Source organism: Ailuropoda melanoleuca, chromosome 17 (genome assembly GCF_002007445.2).
Source record: "Ailuropoda melanoleuca isolate Jingjing chromosome 17, ASM200744v2, whole genome shotgun sequence".
In the NCBI taxonomy this organism is placed as follows: domain Eukaryota; kingdom Metazoa; phylum Chordata; class Mammalia; order Carnivora; family Ursidae; genus Ailuropoda; species Ailuropoda melanoleuca.
The window spans coordinates 25,280,781-25,304,052 of NC_048234.1; the positions used below are offsets into that span (position 1 = coordinate 25,280,781).

The following is a 23,272-nucleotide window of genomic DNA, read 5'->3' on the forward strand; positions in this document are numbered from 1 at the left end:
AGTGTGGCAGTTTGAAGAGCGGGGTGTGTATTTTGTAATAGCAGGAGATTCTTTTGTAAAGAACTGGTTAACCTTGTGCCTCAGTCCCTCACGGTAGATGAGTCAGACCTGCAGCAGGCACGTGACTGTCCCCAAGGGGTAAGAGGCAGCTGGTGCTGGTCAGGAACCAAGGGACACTGCCAGCCAGCCTTGGGGCAGAGCCCCCAGACACCTCGTGCAGGAATGCAATGAAGGTCACTGGCAGGACAACCCACAGAGTCTGGAATTGTTTTACCAGCTCATTTTCGACCTGATAGCATGCAATGGGGGGCGGGGGGGAGGCACGCTGGGGTCTATGTAGAAAAAGAGAGAGAGAGAATATGAAAGCAAGACAGAGAAAATGCTGAGTGAGAGGCAGAAGGGAGCCCCAGAGTATATCACAGACACCAAGAGAGAGAGAGACAGACAGACACAGAGAGAAAGAAAGAAAGATGGAGAGAGGCAAAGACAGACAAAACTCCAGAGCAGAGACAATGTCTTGGCATAGATCAGAGAGGACCCAGGAAGCAAGAAAGGAAAAAAGATATATACATATATAAAGTTGTATATGTAATTTTAAAACATAGAGTATGTCATAGAAAGATACCAAAATATAATTACTATAAGGATATTTTGAATAGCTTACCTTTGCACAGGACTCAGAGTATACAAAGTCCTTCCTGTATGCCCAAATCCTGGCCATTGAGGAAGCAAGCTTATGACTTCCCATCTTGTCCCCAGTGCTTAGAGACATGTGACCTTGGTTAAAAGTCAGTCAGACTCTTTCTGCCTCTGTTTTCTCTTCTCTAGAATGGGACTGGTCATCTGTGTCTGGCCACCTGCTCTGGAAGGGTGGTGGTGAGGCGCCACAGTCTCTGTCTCCATGGTTCTTCCTTGGTGCTGTAAATGGCAGCTCAGGAATTGAATTTAGCCTCCCACCAAGTCTTACTGTACCCACACAGGGATTTAAATATATTCTGTTGTAATTCATTGCCAGTATTTGAAAATCGATGCTATTGCATCTATATCTGGACATTGGGCTTCTTTTGAAAAATTGGGCAAAATAGGCAGGGCTGACCCCTCTCCTGCCATAATGACTTGGCCTTGGGCCAGGGCCAGTGATGCCATGTAGGTTGGGCCTGCTGCTCCACCATCCCTCCCTAAATCCCCCTGCGGTCCTCGCTCTACCTCACCAGCATATTTTATTGCAATGGTCTTTCCATGGGTCAACCTCTCGTCTGTGAGACAGAGAACGTATCTTGTACACCCCTGGGTCTCCAGCCCTGAGCACTATGCCTGGCACGTAGTAGGTGCTCAGGAAGTGTTTGCAGAAGGGACCTGACATGGCACTCTGTGAGAACGACCAGAAGGGAGAGAGGCAAACAGAAGGGAAGGTGCTCGAGAAGAGCCTCCGAGTCGGCCCCACCTCAGCGATGCGCATGCGCGCAGGGGGCGTCATCAGCACCAGATTTCCTTCTCTACTTTCACAGATGAGCCTGTTCCCTCTGATATCTCAGTGGCCCGACGGAGGGTGAGGCGGGCTCCTGCGCAGGGGCGCCCTGTTTCACCTTCCTCTGTTGTGCCCAGAAAACTGGAATCGAGACCAAGCTAGATCTCCAGCTCAAGAGTGACACAGCAAAAAGCGGGATCCCTGGTTGAGGGCCCCCGAGGGGAGAAGGGGGCGAAGCAGCCCAGAGCACAAGGATACGCCAGGCCCTGTGAGAGGGTTCGTGCGGCTGCCCCAGAGACAGCAGGTCCCTTCCCCTGCAGCCCTTGTCAGGCGCGACAGGCCTTTGTAAAGAGGAAGCACTTGGGGCGGTGTAGCTGGACATGGGACCCAGAACAAGTTACTGGACCCTTCTGGGACTGTTTCCCCGTCATCTGTAAGACGGAGGTAACAAGTGTCCATCTCACAGGGATGTAGCAGGATTGAATGAGAGACACACGGAAAGTGCCTGGCACGTGACTGCCTGATGCTTCACACTTTCTGCCTTAGTGTCCTACAGCCACCAGGACAAAGCCGGGGACTTAAGACAAAGGAAAGTTCTTCTCCCAACAGCTCTGGAGGCCAGACGTGTGAAGTCAAGGAGTCTGCAGGGCCACACTCCTCGGGGACTCTGGGACAGGATCTGCTCTGAGGCTCTTCTTGCTCCCCCACTCCCGTCTCTGCCTCCACCCTTACCTGTGTCTGTTACTGCTCTTCTGTCTCTTGAAGGGCACTTGCCCTTAATTTGGGGCCCATTTCCTAATCCAGGATGATCTTTGCTCAAGATCCCTAATTTAACTACATCTTCAGGGCGCCTTTTCTAAATAAAGTCACATTCACAACATATCTTTTGGGGGGGCTACCATTCAACTCACTCTAATACCGGATGTTTATTGAGTGCTTTCTATAAACCAGAACTTTACATGTGTTATTTAATCACTCAATGAAGCTAAATCTTGGAGGACAGACTCCTGGGTAGCTCTCACCTGGGGGCCTGATGCTGCTTTTCCAGGGGTTGAGGCAGCACATGGTCATAGGGATCCATGATTTGTGACCAGAGGAAGTGGGTTGATGCACATAATTTCTAGATTTTCTGGATTCTCTCCTTGGCTCTCTCCACGTGCAGTATTCTTTCCCTTCTCTGCAAAATGTCTGTGGTGGACACCAATGTGCTATCCAGATCCTCCATCAAGGAAGGACTTGTCATCTCAGGTGGTGGGATTGTTGTCTTCAAACAGCCTTCAGCCATCAACCCCCTTGAGGGTCGCCCTCAGTGTAGAGAGCCCCCTTGTTGGGGATCACCTGTCCTTGTGAGGACCACATTGCTTGTGTGATGGAAGGAGCAATGCAAAGAATCTGGCTATATTGGCCTAATATGGGGTAAATTGCGTGGGCCATTTTACCTCCAGTGTAGCCTATGGGGTCAGGAGAGGCTTTGTGGGGACTGCATTGCAATATCACTTCTCCCTCGGCTCAGTCCTGCCTCCTCCTCCACCCTTCCACAGGTGCAGAGCCCAAGGGCACCCTTAGGAAGCAGCCTGCACCCTAACCTCCAAATCAGAGTCTGCTTCCCACAGACCCCAACCTGCACCAATGTCAAAGGATCATCTGTGCTTCAGCTCATGCAATTATATGTGAAATTGAAGTTTTACTCCAACTAACTTTGTGTTTATGCGTAAGGATTCAGGCTCCCATAGGTGGCAAAAAATGATGTTGCCTTGAGGTTTTAATATACATTTAAAAATTTTTGAAGATCTCTTTATGGCTTTGAAGTTTTTCACTTTCCTAAGAGTTGGAACATGCAAATGAATCTAAGGCAATCCTAAAACTCTGAAATACTCTGCAGGTACCTGGAAAAAGGAGTACCAGTTTGATAGTTGCTGGAAGCTTGCTTGGTTGAAAACAGTGTTTTGAGGTTTCAAGTGGATTACTATCTGTTTTTGAATTTTTAATTACATAATCTGATGAAATCCCTCAGATACATAGCATCATCTATGAGCAAGAAATCCAAAAAGAATGTAAGGCAAAGGAGACAGGTTATTTTACCAATTGAGAGAATAGGCTTTTGGAATAAAGCACATGTGGATTTAAGTCTCTCTGCCTCTTGCTATCACTGAACTCTGCACCTCAGTCTCCCCATCTATTAAATACAAGCAATAATGACATTGACCTCATAGAGTCCTTGTGAAAGTTAAATAAGATTTTCTATATAAAATAGTTATAATAGTAAGCACGATAAATGTTATTCATTATTAACTACCACCTGAGGCAGAGCATATAAACACACACACCCTAAACAAATTTTAGGTCCTTTGAGTCATTGCTTACAGAAAACTCATGAGAATTTGTCCAAACTTATTTTAAAAGGATCCTGGGGGCTTATTTCTTATTAAAGAGAGGCTATTGAATTTCTGATACTGAAAGTGACCAGGGAATAAAGACCTGAAGGCAGTGTGGGTGTGAGTTACATGGATCTGTAGGGAAGAGCATTTCAAGCTGAGGGAACAGCCAGCGCAAAGTTCTGGGAGGACAGGTACCTTGTATCTGAGAACCAGCCAAGAGGTCGATGTGGCTGGAGGCGTGTAATCAGGGCAGATGAGATCAGAGAGATGAGGGGTAGGGCAGGTCTTGTAGGACCTAGTAGGTCTTTGTGAAGACTGGTTCTTTGTTTTTTGTTTATTTGGGAGCAAGAGAGAGCACACGCCCGACCAGGGGGTAGGGGCAGAGGGGAGAGAGAATCTTAAGCACATGGAGCCCAACATGGGGCTCTACTTCAGGACCCTGAGATCATGACCTGAGCCAAAATCTAGAGTCGGACACTTAACCGACTGAGCCAGCCAGGCGCCCCTGAAGACTGGGTTTTGATTTGCTGATGTAGGAAGCTGTTACAAGTCTGGAGCCAATGAATGATATGCCACATGGCCTGATTTCTGTGTTAAAAGGATGCCCCTGACGGCTGTTAGGAGTGGAGTGCAAGTGAGCAAGGCAGGAGAGGCAGGGACTGCCCTTAGGAGGCTCCTGCACCCTCCCCGGCTAATGATGGCCACTTAGATCAGGGCAGTCACTGTGGGCGTGGAGCATGCCCAGCGTCTGCTGTGTTCTGAATGCTGAATGGACAGAATTGGTAATGTCTTGAGAGAAAGAGAAGAGCCAAGGATGACCGAAGTGTTTTGTCCTGAGCAAGTGGGGGAGAAAGGTTCCTTTAACTGAGATAAAAACACAAGAGGAGGCAGGCTCGGGAAGGGCTCAGAAGTGTTCATGTTGGGACTTGTGAAGTGTGAGGTAGCTGTTAAACATCCAAAAGAAAATGTTGAGGTGGCCATGAGGGAGAAGAGTCTGGAGTCTGTGAGCAGTCTGGGCTAGAAATGGAAGTTTGGGAGTCATCAGGCTATATAGTTGGTGTTCCAAACTATGAAACTGGATGAAATTACTGGGGTGGGGGTGGAGCTAAAAAGACAGAGCTTGAAGGCACTCCAGTGGTGGTGGTGGGGGGGGCAGGCAGGTTAGGGTGGAGGAGCTGCCAATGAAGGCCAAGGAAAGCCAGGAGAGGCTGGAAACCAGGTGAAGGCATGTGAACAGGGCTCGGATGGTTAACAGGAGTTCATTAGGCCAGGGCTCCTCAAAGCGTGGTCCCAGACTAGTAGCATCAGCATCAGCATCTGGAAACCTGATAAGAATGTGCAAAATCTCTGGGCCCCAACCCACTTCTACCAGATTGGAAACTCGGATGGTGGGGTGCTCCAGGGGGTTCTGAAGCACCCTCAAGTTTGAGAACCACAAAATTGTGAAGACCATTAAGAAGGAAAAAAAAAAATCCCCACCACGTCCTTTCTTGGAAGAGAATATTTTTAAAGACCCACTTAGTGCTCAAGGCACTCACAGTAACCCCCTCCCTGACATCACCCCCCCCCATGCCAATTTAGAACACTACTAATTTATCATGGCTCTTTGGAGAGGAGGAATGCCCCCATTTTACCGGACAGAGGGAATGCTGAGCACCAGGCATGCCAGACATTCCACTGCTAAAAAAAGGGGGTCGTATTCCAGGCTTAGCATTACTGGGCCATGAACGCGCGACTCCTGAGATACAAAGCTTATGTCACCAAACAGTTGCCAAGTTCTCTTCTAGGTTTTCCTAGGAGAATTCCACCCTTTTCCATTCTGGGGAGAAGACGTTAAAATTAGGGCCAGCCCTGCAGTACTGGTGTGCCAGATGCGGGGAAGCTGTCCCCAGAAATAAGCTGGTTCCCACCGCGGATGGGCGGGGCGGGGCGCCTCCAGTCCCGGCCCATCGGAGGGGCTGCTCGAAGGCCTGCCCCCTCCAAGTGTCTGCAAGGGGTCTGGTCCCAAGCTTTAAAACCCTGAGCCCAGGCGCTGCATCCCGACCTCTCCTCTCCCGGCCAGTCCTAGCTGGTTTTTCAAAAGTGTTCAATTGTCTCCTTCCCTCCCAGCCCCATCCTCGCCCGGGACCAGCTGTGCGCCGGCTTCACTCGGGACGCGATCTGACCCGCGGCTGTAGCCGGGCGAGCGGCGCGCACCAGTCAAGCACCCCCAGCTTTCCGCTCAGCTTCCCGAGCCGCTCCGCAAAGTTGGGCAGCTCCAAGTGCACGCTCAGCCTCTCGACTTCTCTCTCCCTCCCCGGGTGCCCGGCGCCCCCGCTCCGGTTCACCGGAGCAGCGGGTCTCAGCGGGCTGGCAGCTTGCACCCCTTTCCGGTCGTCCTTCCTCCCCGAAGCGCGACCATGCTGCTAAGGGGCGTCCTCCTGGCAATGCAAGGTAAGTGCAAGGACCGAGGGGGACCCCCGGGGGGCGCCCTCGCGACCCGCTCCCGCAGCCCCCGTGGCCGGGCTCGCTTTCCTGGGCCGGGCCATCCGAGGGCGCCTCCGGATCCTTTTCGACAGCCTTACCCCACTGCCGAGCCTGGGGCGGCGACGGGGGGTGGACGTAGGGCTGTGCATTGGAAGCGCCGGGGAAGGGGGAGGGGGTAGTAGTGCATCCCTCTCCCGCCCCTACCCGCCTGCATGCCCCTCACTTTCACCTAGTTCCCCCGGGGCGCCCCGAGTTGGTGCAGACGCTCCCAGCCCTAGCCCGAACGGAAATTCGTGTTGTGTCCGCAGCCCTGCAACTGGCGGGCGCCGTGGACCTGCCTGCCGGGTCCTGCGCCTTTGAAGAAAACACCTGTGGCTTTGACTCGGTGTTGGCGTTCCTGCCCTGGATTTTAAACGAGGAAGGTAAGGGGGCTCCAGATCACAGGGGCCCCGAGGCGAACTTTCCTCCTTGCTGGTTGGCCTTTTCTCAAGGGCAATGTTATCTTGGAGTTAAATCCCCTCAGGAGGAAAAGTGTGAGTCATGGATCCTCTTTCCAATCCTCAGTTGTGCTGCACGCATGGCTCGGGAAGACATGGGGGCGGGGGCGTCCTTTGTTTACCTGGCCTGCGGGGGGAGGGGGGGACTCTGAGATTTTCTGCCTCCCCCCCAGCACTTCCTGATGGCAGGGAGAAAGGGGCGCCCCTAATGATTGTCACCCACGAGCTGCGTGCCCTCTGCAGGTCATCAGCTCCTCTGGTCCTCAGTAGACACCTTTAGGAGCTGGTAAAGTCGGATTGGGGCTGGTTCTCTTCCATAAGGCAGGAAGGGTTCCGTAATTCTGCGAAGGGACCTGAGTGCTAAGCCCTCATGTTTATGTTGTGCCTAAGTGTGTTGTGTGACTTCATCCTCATACTGCGATTGTATCTGTCATCCAGCACTTGGCAAAAGAGGAAACCAAGTCCATGACTGTGTGCCTGAGGTCACTGGGCTGGCGGGCGTTGTTCACCATCTCACCACTACATACTGTTTGGGTTCTGGTGACAGTTTAAATGTGGGTCTTTAGATGTTTCTCTTACCCTTCATTATATAGTAAAAAAACAAGCAGTTCTCAGTGCCCAACAGCAGGCCCCGGGTGCCCCTTCTCCTTTCCTTTCTCCCACTCTGTGTTTTTATTTTATTTTATTTTTTTTAAAGATTTTATTTATTTATTTGACAGAGATAGAGACAGCCAGCGAGAGAGGGAACACAAGCAGGGGGAGTGGGAGAGGAAGAAGGCTCATAGCGGAAGAGCCTGACGTGGGGCTTGATCCCACAACGCTGGAATCACGCCCTGAGCCGAAGGCAGATGCTTAACCGCTGTGCCACCCAGGCGCCCCTCCCACTCTGTGTTTTTAGAGGCTTGGTGCCCCAGGTCATTTGGGCTGGGGAATAACCTCCTTTTAAAAGCACTGTAGCATAAAGGAGCTCAGCTAACCTCCTTCGCCTCTGAGCTGTCCTCAGTCCCCAAGGCATCCCAGCTGGCTCCCTGGAAGAGGGTGGAGCCCAGAACCCCTGCTCGGCATTCACCACAGTTTACTCTCCCCCACACTTCTCTTGGGCTGCGTATGCTTTAGGTTCTCCACCCCTCACAGGTGGGTGATGTTAGCCCCATTTACAAAGGAGGGCATCAAAGTCTCAGAACGTTCGGATGGCTGGCCCCTGACACAGTGTCTCAGCAGCTGGCTCTGAGCTGCCTGGTTAAGGGGAAGCCACGGGCGGGGACAAGCTCAGTAGCAATCTTTATTTATTGCCAACAGTTGCCAGGTCTTGACTACTACAGTTTACTTGGGGATAGCTGGGGAAAAAGCAGTTCCTGATTTATTGTCTGAGGGATACCTACCCTGCCGATGGCCTTAGGAAGGTCTCTGTCTTCTCGCCACCCCACCCCTTCCCTGCTCCTGCTGTGGGTGAAGCATTTTGAGAGGCCACCTGCCATGGACCACGGGGCGGGCTTTGGAGAGCGTTATTCTCTAGCACTGTGCTTCGCAGACTTGAGCCACGTGGGAGTTACCTGGTGTTTGCGTCAAAGACCCAGATTGCTGGGCCCCACCTCCTGAGTTTCATATTCAGTGGGTCTGGGATGGGGCCTGAGAATTCGAATTTCAAACAAGTTCCCAGGTGTTGCTGCTGCTGCTGGTCTGGAGACGATGCTTTGAGAACCATTGACCACAGTGCACGTTCACACACACACACACACACACACACGCACACGCTCACACACACATCCCAGTGCCTGGGGCCCTGAGCAGGGCTGGGACTGAGAAGAAAGAGCCACTTGTATGACCCCGAGAATGCACACCTCCTTAAATCTTGTTCCCTAAACACCTCCTGCCTCACCCTGGTCCTGGCCCCGAGGAAAGGAAATCGACATCACCCCTTAATTCAGGAGCCTCCGTCTCTGAGCCCCCACCCTCAGCACGGTGGCCGCTCTCAGCCTGCTCCAGGGTCAGTGGACGTGCCACAGCCTGCCGAGCTCCACCGCCTTCCAGACCCACAGGAAGTGCCCCAGAGCGGCAGTTAACCAGTGCCCCTTCTGGGAAGACAGAAAGATGATTATAGGAAAAGGTGATTATGGTTTAATATTATAATGGAAGCACTGTTGCTTTCCTTTTTGCCTGCTTTCTAACTTCTAACGGCCACTGTTTTCTGGCTTGAGACCAGGACTACTGGCTTGGCTGGGGAACGTTAATTCATTCTCCTCTGAGCACTCCAGGCGGAAGAGGCAGGGTAGGTCTCCGTCTCTCTAGTACAGTGTTTTTCAAAGGCCAGACCTTGGACAACCAAGCATACTCCAGAGGGACAGTGAGATGTGTGCCAACTGCTGAGAGGCCAACACGTAGAACTTCTGTTATAAACCCATTTCTAGATTGGTAAATTAAAGATGATAAAATCGTCACAGGCGGCAATTTGGCAAGCTGTTCACAAGTCTCTCTACAAATTTCCTTCATCTTCTGCAAAAAACCTTCTGAAACTGGTTCCATCCACTTCTGTGTGTCCAATCCACCATAGAAAGTTGTAGATTTCAGAGACTTTGACCACAAGTATTTGGAATACCAGTGGCACTTTCTATATGTCCTTGATTGTTAGTCTAACATGCCTTGGAGAGAACAATGCTACAGCCCAGTGCTGGGAATTAAGTAGGGAAACAAATCTGCAAATTAAAATTTCATCATGGGAAAATCAAATCTGGGGGTAGTTGCATAAGTCTCCTTCTTGAAATGTCTCCTCAACTGCCCCAAATTGTATTTGAGGTCCACTCCCTTGGTTTATGTAGAGTATCAGGTCTCTAAGAATCAACGATTGCCATTCCAACGTCTCTTGCTCATAGCCATCTTGAAATATGCTTGATCTCCGCTAGGCACAGGATGGCTGAGTTTCAACCAGTGGTGCTTGCTTGGGTTGTGTACCACAGGGAAGGGCGCCCCCAGACATGAGGTGACACCTGTGTGGGTGACTGGATACAGCAAGCCAGCCTCTTCTACTTTCTAGCTTTGCCAACAGTGGCCCGATGGAATATTTTTATCTCCTCTAATTTGTCAAGGGAATGAGATTATGTTAGACTCAAATTTGAATTCGCTTCTAAATTTTAGGTTTGAATTAAATCCGGGAAACAAGAGATCCATTGAATCCTATAAAAATCTTTATTCCTTCATTCATCCTCAAAAAAACCCCTTGTTTATTTGTTCACAGTTCAGAGACTATGGGAAGCTCTTTGGACAGTGGTCCTCAGGTGAAATCAAAACTGTTGGTTCCATTTCCCCAATGCCAGCTGTGGGGGCAGAAGCCTTGGGCTGAGGATTCTTGGAACCCATTAAGTTGGCCTTACATTGGAAGAGTCACAATCAAATGAGTCATCGGGTGAATGTTGGCTCCACTCTAAGTTTTGGACACCTTGGCTTAGCACCTTTAACCTGACTCTATAAGGAAGCCATTGGAGGAACTGAGGAAGGGGGGGAGCTAAAAACCCAATGCAGGTACTGGTCCTTAATTGGAAGGTTGGCACACTAAAGCCACCTGGAAGAGGAAGGTAGATACAGAAATGTGTCCAGTGAATGGGCGGGAAACAAGGAAATTCAAAGCACTTGCTGTAGAGAATGCAGTTTTTGTACAACGGTGGGGGCTGGGGTTTGAGAAATTGCCTAATACGGAAGAGTCCGGATGGTATTTGTACCTCGGAGCGAGTGATGCTATCTGAGGCAGGAAGGCTGGCTATGAGGTTTGGCACAATGAGCGGGTAAAGTGGGGGACGCTGTGGAGTGTGCTGACATCGCATGCATATGTCTCTCTCTCTGACACCCCCTTTCTTTATCCAAACCCGTTCGTTCTGTCTTGAAGACATTTTTGGTTATTTGGCCACCTGAGTTTTGGTTCTGTGTTCTGTCATGAAACTGATATTTCAGCTAGAGCCAAATGTCTGGCTGGGATCCCAAGTGGCCTTCCTGGAAGAGGGGGAACAGTCCTCCCTTCTTGTGAATGATAGCTCTTTTCCTGACTCTGGGGGATCACCTCAGCATCCCACCCTGACATCAGTTCATCAGGTGGTTCCTGCCCCCGTGGGCCTGCTTGGACCTGCATTGCCTCTGCAGATTGGTCTCCTGGTGCTCTCTAAGGAAAAACATACCCCCGTGTTGTGTAGAGACTGGAGAGCAGCACAAGTCTGGGGTGTCTCTTGGAGAGACACTCAACCCCAGCAAATGGCTCAAGATACTCCTGCAGTATCCCATGCCACTCCCAGGGGCTGCCCTGGCTCCTGATGCTGTCAGGGTGACCAGCGCGCTCGTGCGCTGAGCCTGAGCCCCGTTTTCTGCCCTGGTCCTGCCTGGGATCCTAGATCCGAGAACTGGGCTTTGGAAGTTGTCCAGTGCAACCTCCTCATTTTACGGGGGAGAACACTGGGGCCCAGACAGGCTAGGAGTCATGATCATGAACCAAGGCCTGTGTAGCCTGGGGCAGGGCCTTGTGTCTCGGTGCTCCTCTTTTCCTTTGCTCCAGCCTTGCTGCCCCTCTCCTAACATCCCTGTCTCCATGGGTCCTGAACCCTGAAGCTTTGGTGTATTAATTATAAAATGTTGGAAAGTCTTTATCAGAGAATTAATTATTATTTCATACATATGGAAGAAGATGAGTTCTAAAGGTACAGTGCTTTGGGCCTACCAAACCCACAAACCACGACGTTTTATGCCATACTGCGTATCAATTCACTCTTTCAGATATGTAGGTATCCCACCTGCCTGCATCTTCAGCATATAGAAAAGGGCCTGGCACATAGTAGATGCTCAATAATTTTTTGTTGAATGGATGAATTTGCTGTATGAATAAACCTAGTATTGGATGATTAAAAAGCCCTTATGCATTTTCATATATGCTCCTGGTTCATTCTGCCCCAATTATCTGTCTGATTGATGCCATAAAGTATTTAGGAGAGTCCAATCCAAACAGATCTCTCATCCCCTAAGCTCTTGGACAGGGCCCTACTCCTTGGTTTCCCTGTCAGTCTGGGTTCTTGGGTTCTCTGACCTGGCCCCTCCACTTGGGATTTAACCTCCCTGGACTGGTTCTATCTCCCTACTCCTCCCTACCTTGATTGATTTATTTGGACATCGGCTCTGTCTGGCCAACCCCCTTCCTATCAAGGGCAGCACCCTGTCTGGGTTGTTCCCTACTCAAATTAGAGTCGCCCAATGGGAAGTGGCTACGCAGCTCCTGCCCTCATCCCCCACAAGGCACCCAAGGATTTTTAGGATGCTTCCCCTCTCATAATTGTACAAGTTGGTTGTGGTCACCATATGCTAGGAGAAAAAAATAATTCCTTGTCATAGGACTTTCTGCTTTCATTGCCGCCTTCAAATCCCCTGGCGTATGGTTAGTGTGTTTTGTGACTTGCATCTTATGATATAGTATTTATAAAAAATTCTGTTTCCTAAAATAGCAGAACCTCCTTGCTAGGTCACCCCAGCAGTAGACCTACTTCTCCTCTTATTAAATAATATTTGATTTTTAGGAATTTAAGTGAAACCCCATATGTCAATATAAGTGACATATGTCTTGGTATCTTGGTTGGTCAATCCTGATTTTCACATCTACCAACTTTTATATCTATATATCTGTATATTTATATATCGATATATCTTATATCTGTATGTATCAAACACATATCTCTATATATCATATCTGTATATATCATATATATCTTTTTCATGTATATCTGTATGTATCGTATCATATATATGAACATGTCCATAATTACCAATGATATATATATGAAATAGCTACAGGAAGAAGATAGTGCTTAACATATTGAACATACGAACATATTGCTAATGATAAATGAGGAAGTTATTTAAAAGCAAGGAACTTGCTCAATATATCAGAAATTTCTGTTGTACCCATTAGGCCATACCTAGTTAAACATAGTATCTTACCTAAGTCAGCAAAGCATTCCCAACAAAAAATAAGAATTTATAGAGAAATTCTCCTACTTATGTATTAGGCTAGTGGTTCTCAACCCCGAGTGGATGTTAAAAGCACCTAAACATTTCTTTAAAAATTGTCACATCAAAGTCCTACCCCAAAAGATTCTGATTTCTTTGGCCAGAAATAAGGCTAGAGTTGGCATTGTTAATAAATAAACGAACACTAACAAATGGACAAACTCCTGAGGTGAGTCTCATATGTGGCCAGGGTTGAGGACAATGCATTGGGATGACTGCCAACTGCCCACCCCTCCAGATGTGAGTAGGAAGAAAGGCCCTCTTGTTAAGAATCCTTTGATTATGAGTTGCCCAGGAGAAAGTGCAGACTGTCTAGCGTGGCACTCAAGGCCCCTCATGATTGGCCCCAAATTATAAATCTGCTCTTCCCTCCCATGAATCCCAATGTGCTGTTCATCTTCACGCCCTTTACTTTCTTGCCTTTTGCTCTGTTTGCACTGTTCTCCACATCTGTATTCTGCTCTTTATTCCCCTGCTCCGTCCTGGCCTATTGAAATCCTACCCCTGCCCATGCCTGAAGGTCCAGCTCTTTCTTGAAGCATTCCCTGAGCTTCTCTGGTAGATGAACATCTCTCTTCCCCTCTTCACTCCCCAACTTGTGTCTCCTCATTAGCACCTCCTTGTCAGGGTCCCCACCCCTTCTCTTGGTCAGAGCGTTACATCTTTGAGAACAGGCATCACATCCTCCTCACAATACCCGACAAAGAGCATGTGGTATCAGCAAACACGGCAAATTTAATCAATCCCTAAAGCTCTTGTTGAGATTGATAGGAAAGAGAGAGAGAGAGAGCCCTTGACATTTTCCCCTGTAGTAAAAGAGGTTGTGTTAAATAATCCTTCCTGCTGTAGGATTCAAGAACGTTTGGACGCTAGTGTTGTCATTTCCAGGTATAACAGGGAAGCAGTGTCTCAGCTTGCCTGACCCACAGGTGGTCTGTTCCATCATGGACATACCAAGGAAAAAATAGCCCTTGGGTTATTGGCTTATCAGGGCTACCGGAGTCCCTTGATCCTCGGCCATCACAAACAATCACAATGCAACCTTGAGAGGGACACTGCTCGGTCTGTAAAGTATTTTTAGCAAAAGATTATCAGACTTTGAGCTGGCTTTTGGGCTTTTGGGAGCTGTTTTTTCCCCGAAGGAACTCAAGTGTAAGACACCAACAGTAGCCACCCTGACGGATAAAAGCAGGTAGAGATATTCGTCTGCTGTAGGAACACGCCCTTGCATATGGATGTGGTTCGTGAGAAAACCAAAGGATTGGGCTTGTGATTGATTCAGTGAGATCTGTCAGAATATTTGCCTTCTCTACTTTGTGAGAAAGTTATTTGTGTTTTGGGGGATTCTGAGGCTAAGATAAGATAAGAAAACAAATGTACTATAACTTCATAGTATCGTGAATGAATCATATGTTTTACAGAAAAAGCATCTAAGAATATTCCTTCTACCAATGTGCATTTGAGTAACTACTATCCATCAGGCATGATATTAGCAGTTGAAGTACATAGAGGACTGGGAATACATGCATGGCCATGGTCCCTGCCCTTGGCACCCATAGACTGATAGGAGGAGACACAAATCTATGATCATGGTAGAGAATAAATGGAATTGTACACTCGTCAAGGATCTTCACTACAAACAGTATAAGTTGGCTATTTAAGCAGAAAAGGAGTTTATTGGAAAGGTATCGGCTTTCCAAGTCAACAGGAAGTCTGGGAGCTCTGTTTGGGCAAGAATAAAGAGATACAACGTGTAGGCAAGACCCTTCTGGAGGCACATTTGTGTGACTTTGTTACTGGCCTGCTGAACCTGCCTGTTGATTTTCCTGTGGACTGTGAGTACTGATGTGGCCTGCTATCTAGTCTAGTAGCTGTGAGGGGGGTCGATTAGAGGGAGATAAGATTGGCAATGAGGAGGCTATACAGTCCAGCAGTCCAGCTGCGAGATGATGAGGGCTTGAAGTGGGACTGGGGTAGTAGGAGTGAAAGGGAGTAAATAAAACACCAAAAAGGAGACTCAGTTGGCAGGACTTGATGATTGATGGGGTGGGAATGATCAGTCAGAGGGAGAGTAGCTCCTGGTTTCACGTTGGGCAGGTGTTTGGCTGTGCCTGCAGTTGAGGGATTTGAAGAGCCGCATCATGGTAGGGTAGAAGATGGGTTCCATTCTGAGTTGTGTGGGAAACATCCAGGTGAAGATCATTGATTCGAGAATCGGAAGGTCAGGTGCAGTCTGGGCAGGACTATGGGAGAAGGTAGTGGTTGAAATCTTGAGCAGGGATAAGATCACCCAAGGAGAAAGTACAAAGTGATTAACGGCAGGACGCTTCAGGCAGAGCCTAAACTCACTCTGAGGATTAGGCATCCGAAGTGGGTGGTGGAATGAGAGGCACTGGAGGAACCAGGCCGGTCTGAAGAGAATTAGGGAAGTACAGGTCACAGAGGCCAAAGCAGTTGGGAGTTTCAGAAGGGGCATGTGACCAGCAGGGCCTCGGGCAGCACCGAGGTGTGAGCAGCAGACTTGTCTGTTGAAATCGACAATTTGTGCAGTTCCCATGGAAGGAGGAAGACAGAACCAGAACTGGTGGAAGTGTGAAGGGGAAATGCAGAAAGCTGAGAAATCTCAGCAAAGAAATCTGGGTGTTCTCCCTTTCTCAGAGAGAAGTTCACCCAGACCTACCAAGAAACGTGAGATAGAAAGGTTTTGGTTTTTATTTTGTTTTGCTTTGTTTTTTTAAGACTAGTTTGTTTATGGAATGAGGGGAAAGGACCAGTAAGAAAGAAGTTTCGGGGAGGGGGCATCCTCACTAGCCCTGTGTTAGACCCAATTCCACTTTGATAATTCAGAAATGTCAAGAATGTATAAATCTCACAGACCCATGCAACCCAAGAGCCCTCCACCCAATGGCTCAGAACACTTGAGTGTCAACTTCAAAATGTGTGAAATTTTATTTCTACTGTAAATGCAGAGGATGTAGGAGCTTGGGCTAGATCTGTGGGACTTATGATGCATCCTGGAATCTACTTATTACAACACAGAAGCAAACCTTTTATAAGCAATAGGGGAATCTTTGGGTATAAGGGAATTTTAACGGCATCATGTATTGTCTTTATAAGAGTGGTTCCCAGCGAGCAGGGTGGAGTGAAACCTAATGAAATAGTTACACAGTAGCTCCATACAGAGCCCGGCTCTGTGATCCACAGGGAGCATTTCATGGTGCCTGCCACTTACGTTTGTTGGCCTTATTTCTAACCTTCACAACAATCCTGGGGGTGGTTATTATCTGTTATTACCACATTTTGCAGGTAAGAAAGAATGAGGTCCAGAGAAATTAAGGTCACAGGGCCAGGGCAACCCAGTTGGAGAGTCAGGGTATGGACCCCAGCCCACCTGGCTCCAAAGACTTGAGCTTCACTTGGCCCTCGGCTCCCTCCTATCAGAGATGATGCTTTTGTCCTTGCAGAGGTTGACGCCAAGGAGGATAGACTTGCAAGACGTATGATTTTCTAGAGCTATCGGAAAACGTCAGCAAAATAGTGGCGATGTCCCAACATTCCTGCTCTGGGGGTCCAGGCCTCGGTTACATCTCGTGCGCCTGCCATACGGTGGTGAGCCTTTGGAATCAAGCAGAGATAGGGAGATGTGATTTTACTTCTTTTTTCCACAGCAGATGAAAGTTTACTTTTGGAACCATTTTAAGGATTCTCTTCTCAGTCCTCAGCATAATCTTGGCAGAGAACGTCAGGAAAAATTTATAGCTTGACCTAAAATACTTTGGCCGTCTTAAGGAGTACTCCTAAACTTTGGATTCATCCACTCCTACAGGGAAAGAATCAAAAGAGTGCGCAGATAAATGTGTTTTTGTAAGCCAGTTGCCCTGCTAGCCGAGCAGGTTGGTACGTAGTCATTCTATTACTCTTAACAGAATGGCAGCATTGCTCCACCACGGTGTGATAGGGAACTTAGCTCTTTGCTTCGAAAAATTTCCATCCCTTATTTGAAAAACTTTTGCTCCACTGCCAAGGAGAACCAAAGTGTTATTTGGGGCCATGCTTATAATGAAGATGACTTTAATATGCTTTAACTTTGCCGAGACACCGCCTTCTTTGCTTACTAATATTTTATGACTAAGACCATCTCGTCTGAAACTATAACATAAGAAGATTTCTTTTTTAAGCTTCTATAGGTTTTGTCTGTATTTGTGACTTTATTAAAAATGGATAATAGACTAGAGAATTTTCCTTTGAAGGGTGTTATGACCATGCATGAGTCCTTTTAAAATAGAAGCTTTACAGAAACCCTTTGGTTTTCCATTACAAATCTTGAATCTGAAATCACACTGTTGTCCCTGAAGACTCTCTCTTTTCCACAAATTCTGATGAGGACAATCTGAGTTAAACATTAGTATCTTTTCTTTTTTTTGTTGTTTTTGTTTAAAGAATCACACTAAAGAGCAGACTCTTTTGAACTCACATTTGATACTTAGGAATAACTGGGGGGGGGAAGCCCCAAATATATCCTAGGTTATATATTAGCTCTGCAGATTTTCATCTTTGTTGTCAACATAAAAAGTCAACAAACTACATACACACAGTTCTTTACTAAATGTATAATAAAAGAGAAATGATGTTGAAAATAATCTATCTAAAGATGCATAGTATTGGCATGAAGTATGATTCATTTTTAATCTTGGGCTTGTGGACTAGGACTTCTTTGCACATATATATGCTTTAAAGGGTGCTAAATTTAAAGGGAAACTCTGGCAGTGGTAGAGCATAAACCCCAGGCTTTTAGAGCACACCCCCCCCATTTAAAGAGCTTATCAATAATTACTAATGATGTCATGTTCAGGTTTGAGCCAGGTGGCCCTCTTGTCTGTCAAGTATACTATTAAGGATCTTTTGAGACGGGATGAAGGTGACCTATTTTTGTAACAGCTGAAAGTGGACAGCATAGTTGCTAAGAACGTTTCTCTGTCCCTCCGAATATCCGTCAAGCCTCTGCCTCTTCACAAACTCAGCTGCTCACGCTAAAAATTGCCGGAAGACGGAGCAGGGTGTAAATGGCTTGTATTTTTTAATTGACTCCATTCGTTTGTCGTTTTGGTTATCAGGAAGTCATTCATAATTTTGTGACTGTGCCCCTGTCATAAAAATAAGTTTGGACACATTTATGAGGGATCTCTTGCTGAGCATAATATTAGCCTAGGAGTCTTAGAATTCTTAGAAAATTAATGGGTCTTGGAAAAATAGACAGTCTTCACTGTCGTTCTGTTCAAATGTGCAGTAAATCACGGTTGTGCTCAAAAGATGCTGCATTTGAGCCTCAAATGATTTAAGAAATTTTCCTTGGAGACATTTGACAAAGGGAAAGGACTGAAGAGTGAACTGCAAGGATTCAGAGTTCCATTCTCCTTTGAGTCTCTCCATCACCAACCCCTGGGTGCATTCCAGAACGACTTGCCATCAACGTACTACCCTCAGCCGGGAGCTGAGGATGATGCCTGCAACATTTTATTTAAATATTTTGAGAATGGACACATCAGTGATCATATTTTATGGTTATCCTTAGATCTCATTTCAGTTATTACAGAAAAAAATCCTTCAAAGACCAAAGTGGTATTTGCAAGCATTCACTGAGCACTGGGTGATTATGTTGGCCAAGAAATCTAGTAGAAAAATGAATAATGAGATTTATTTTATATAACTTTTATTGAGCAATTATTACATGCCAAACATTGTGCCGGATGCCTTGCATGTGTAAGCTCATTGAATTTTTACAATGAAGAAATTGGGTTTGTAGACTTTGTTTTATGTTCCCAAAGTCATGGAGCAAGTAACTGATGGAGTCAGGATGTTAACCTCTGTTTAATACTAAGAAAATAATCACTCTGCTGTTTTACTTTTCTTTTCCCACTCTCTCGGCATGATGTCTTAAAGAATCTTTGAGTTAGAAGTGATGATAGTAGTTATAATAATAGCTAACTTTTATGGAGTAATTCTCTCATTTTTTTTGCTGTTTGATGTTATTCGCTGATTTAATTCTCTCAGCACCTCAGTGAGTTGAGCCTTATCTTCGCCCTCATTTTAGGGTCGAGGAAAGCGAGGCATACAGAAGTCATGTAACTTGCAGGTCACAGAGTTCCTGGGTGGCAGGGCGGTTTTTTTCTTTTTCTTTTTCTTTTTTTTTTTAAGATTTTATTTATTTATTCAACAGAGATAGAGACAGCCAGTGCGAGAGGGAACACAAGCAGGGGGAGTGGGAGAGGAAGAAGCAGGCTCATAGCAGAGGAGCCTGATGTGGGGCTCGATCCCATAACGCCGGGATCACGCCCTGAGCCGAAGGCAGACGCTTAACCGCTGTGCCACCCAGGCGCCCCAGGGCGGTTTTTTTCTAACAGAATTTCTGGTTTCCGTCTATGTTCTGTGAAGGAGATAGCAGTTAAATATTCATTTGTTTTCACTACACTGTGAGAAACTTTTCTACTTGAGTTCTGATAGGAATCTTAAGGGAATAATCGTAAGGACAATTATTTCTTCTAGATTCTTCCATACACAAGGGCCCTGCCACCAAATATATTCTAATTTGAGGAAATACAAAATTAACCTTTTCCTTTAAAAATGGCCCTGGTACAACAGAATTCCTGTCTGGTTCCAAGTTCTAAATGAGATTACTTTGGGAACTCTTCTGAGAGTCTCCCATTTACAGCATCCCCACGGCTGCCCTGCATTCTCTGGACAAATTCCAGCAGAACTTGTGTTTCTTGATAACCTTATTGGTCTTGTTTTGAAAATGAAGTCAAGCATCTCATGCCAAAAAAAAAAAAAGAGTGAGAGAGAGAAGAAAAGAAAAATGTAATATTTGCCCACTTGGGGTATGCAAAAAGACCTTAGGGACTCATATTGGTAGAGATGTAAGGAGGAGACACCATACAAGCTGAAGGACAATGAAACCCTTGGGATAAAGGCAGATGGTGAGCTCATCTCTCTGTCTTTTCGTTCTATAATGGGTGATGGCTGTTGACCCAAGGGATAGGAACATGCATCTCTCATTTAATTCTAACACCACCCAATGATGAAGCGGCTCTTAACAGGCAAAGACACTGTGGGTCAGTGAGTTTGTTTTAACTTTTCCAAAGTCTATCCTGTGGGATGTGAACATGTGTTTTAAGACACCACGGGATAATGGGAGTCTGTGGCCTGTTATTCAGAGTGAGTCCATTAGCTTCATTTTATTCATTTGACATTTGCCTACCTGTGCTAGGCAAGGACTAATAAAGGTGCTTGCCCTCCAGGTACCTACCGCTCTACTAGAAGAAATAAGATATATGAACAATAACTACCTCATATGTCGCTGAGACTAGGGCATGGCCAGGAAAATGTAAATGACCCTAGGATTCAGAGGTTAACAAGAGCTGGCAAGGATGGCGCCACGTAGGTAAGGGGAGTTGATGAATGGTTTCCTGTAGGCTGAACGGAGCAGTGATCAGTCCCTTTCACTGCTCTCTGGACTCTGCAACCTGGCACTTTGGGCAGTAACTGAACCCTTGCTAAAATCTTCTAGCTTAGCTAAAGAAATGCATGCTTTCCGGGCTTGAGTTTTGACTCAATAAAAACAGGATCATGAGTAGCCAGCAGTCAAAGCACAGCCCTGGACCAGTGGTGCCGTATTTGTCTGGTGAAATGCAAGAGTGTGACAGACACCACGCTGAGAGGGTCAGTATTCAGCTCTGAAACAATCAGTCACTTAATTCTGCAGAGCCGTAATAATACAGTTTGGAAAATTACTTATCAGTCAGGACCTAAGCCAGGGTAAGGGAATAATGACCATTGGTTACTATGTCGCCGGCACCACACCTGTATTATCTCTAAACCTCGTTATAACTTCGTATGATTTCTGAGGCCAACTCCATTTTAAAGATGCAACAGTTGATAAGCGGCGAGGTTAGTCAGCCTGCCCCCGGTCACACGGCCGGAGCAAGGATCGGTTGGATCCAGGTCTGTGTGCCGCCAAACCAGTGCCTCCCTGTTCCACCGCATGCTCTCTAGGAGTGAACAGAATTCCAACCTCTCATATGTGGATGATTTTGACCAACTTTTTTCCCAAACCAGCCTCTTCACCTCTTTGTCTTTGCCAGATGCTGCTCGCCTGCTCACCTTTGCCATCATCCACGTGAAACATTTCTCCCAAACTCCCCTGAGGCTGGGGATTGCTTGTGTCCCCAGTACCTGGCCTCAGCATGATAGGCATTTAGTAAAGGCCTCTTGAACTCTACTCCCCTCAGCTTTCTGCCTCTCTTCCTGTTCAGCAACTTTGGCATGATACCGTCCCCTCTCTCCTGCTCACGCTGGCTCTCAGTCTTCCATGACTCTCTCCTCCAAACCTAAAATTAGTTCGTTCCTCATTCATTCAGGGGACCGAGTACCATTATCACAACATTGATGCCACGTCCCACTTCCTAAGTCAGCTTCCATAACGTGGAAACGAAGAGAAGGCTTTCATCACTATATTCACTTCTTTCGGTCCTCAAAACTTGAAGGGTAGATTTCTTCACCCTTTTTTCCAGGAACGGTGTGAGCGCTCACAGCTCTGTTAGCTGGAAGAGATGCTAATAAGGCTAAGATCAAGGCCATGTCCCTGGAAAGCCTCCACTGCCTCGCCCGGTACCCAATTCTCAAGCTCCATTTACTGGAGCTCAGTACGTGCTTGATTCACTGGTAAATGAAGTACGTGAGGGTGTGTGGTATTCTTCCCTAAGACCTTCACCGAGCTGTCTCTGTTGTCATCCCAGCCTCACCTGAAATGTTGCCTCCTTCCCTGAGCGCCCTATCGATCCCTACCCTGACCCCCTCACGGTCACTGCCACATCGCCTGATTTTAATAAGCATTAGAGCACATTAGCTCTCTGATATTTTTCTTGTTTATTTCATTGTGGATATATTATCTGTCAGCTGTTAAACTGCTAACTTTGTGGAGAACAAGGAGCCTGTCCCACATGTGTCCCTTTGGATTCTGCCATGCTCGGCAGTGTCTACCACCTGAAAGACACTCAATAAATATTCGATGGATGGATGAACAAATCTGAGTCAGTGTGAAGATGCTCCCTTAGAACTGTGTGAAGGCTGAAGGTGTGAAGGACTGTTAAGTGATAAGAAATACCAGATGAGCCCAAGCATCACAGAGACGTCCCCCATAAGTGATGTGTTTTCCTCAAGGATGTGTTTAGGCAGACGCATCAGACAGAAAAGGTGAATTTTCAGTTATGCTTTGGTTCCGCTGTGATGGGGCCGCACCAGCTCTCCCGTGGTCTGCGGCTTTGAGTGAGTGTCTACTGGGGGATCGGAGATACGTTAGCAGCCACGGGATAGTATTTTCTTCTTTTGACAAATGTAGAAAGCAATTCCTGCAGCAAAGAAAAGTTAGAGAACATTCANTGAGTGTCTACTGGGGGATCGGAGATACGTTAGCAGCCACGGGATAGTATTTTCTTCTTTTGACAAATGTAGGAAGCAATTCCTGCAGCAAAGAAAAGTTAGAGAACATTCAGAAACAAAATTCTAAGGCTCTGCCCCCAAACATGAGTAAGAAGCTGTGCGTGTGTGTGTGGGAAGCGTAAATCCTTTGCTAGTCTGTGATCTGAGAGTGATTTTTCAGAAAATTGACTGGTTCTTCCTGCTACTGGTTGTGTGTGGATTATTCAAACACTTGTCTCAATCTTCTTCTTTTCCCCTAAGATAAGCAAAGCGGATCCCTGAAATCCACCATGGTGATCAGACTCTAGATCACATGGAAGATGTCCTCCCTTATCACAAGTTTCTCTTTTACGACGCCACTGACACAGAGCCCAGGGTGGAGCTCTTGAAGCTGCTTGAAAACAAACTGCCAAATCATGGACGTGAACGTCTGGCCGTAGTCCTCCAGCATCCTTGTGAAAATGCACGTGACATGTGGCATTTCCGTAGCCCTCTCTCTGTGGAGGTGTGTGCTGCCCAGTGTCATAACCAAGACTTTACCCCAGGCCCGCTAAGACCCACAGCTGCCATTTATCAGGAGTCCCTGTGTGTGTTACACAGGTGGCTTTGTCTCATTACACAGTCACCCTCGAGGTGGGGGACATTCCCTCCAGGTCACAGATGAGGGGATGGCGGTGTGTCGTGGCCCAGCAGTCTGCCTGGTGTCACCCAGCTGCACGTGGCAGAGTGGGGGCAGGAAGGCTTAGCGTGGTGTCCGCCCTGCCTCACCACTCTTGACGCACTGTCATTGCGTTGTTGTGGAACTTCTCTTAAAGGGTTTACCGCTCTTGCGCTTGGTTGGCCTTATTTTAGAACGTGTGTTTCCCCTCCTATTATGCTGTGATCCTAGGTGTTAGCATCCACGTCCCTTCCTTCTCTGAATCCCCCGTATGCCCTTGCAGAGTGCTCTGCACGCA

General features: G+C 47.2%; 1 protein-coding gene across 2 annotated transcripts in view; it reads left to right on the top strand.

The window, feature by feature from the left end:
- The first annotated feature begins 6,144 nt into the window (after positions 1 to 6,144).
- Positions 6,145 to 23,272, top strand: part of MAMDC2 (MAM domain containing 2) — a 152,003-nt gene continuing 134,875 nt past the window's right edge. For both annotated transcript variants that reach the window (XM_019794667.2, XM_019794668.2), the window contains exons 1-2: positions 6,145 to 6,279; positions 6,621 to 6,734. In XM_019794667.2, the coding sequence (XP_019650226.2) occupies positions 6,246 to 6,279; positions 6,621 to 6,734 (148 nt within the window). In that variant the 5' untranslated portion in view covers positions 6,145 to 6,245. The remainder of the gene's footprint in view (positions 6,280 to 6,620; positions 6,735 to 23,272) is intronic.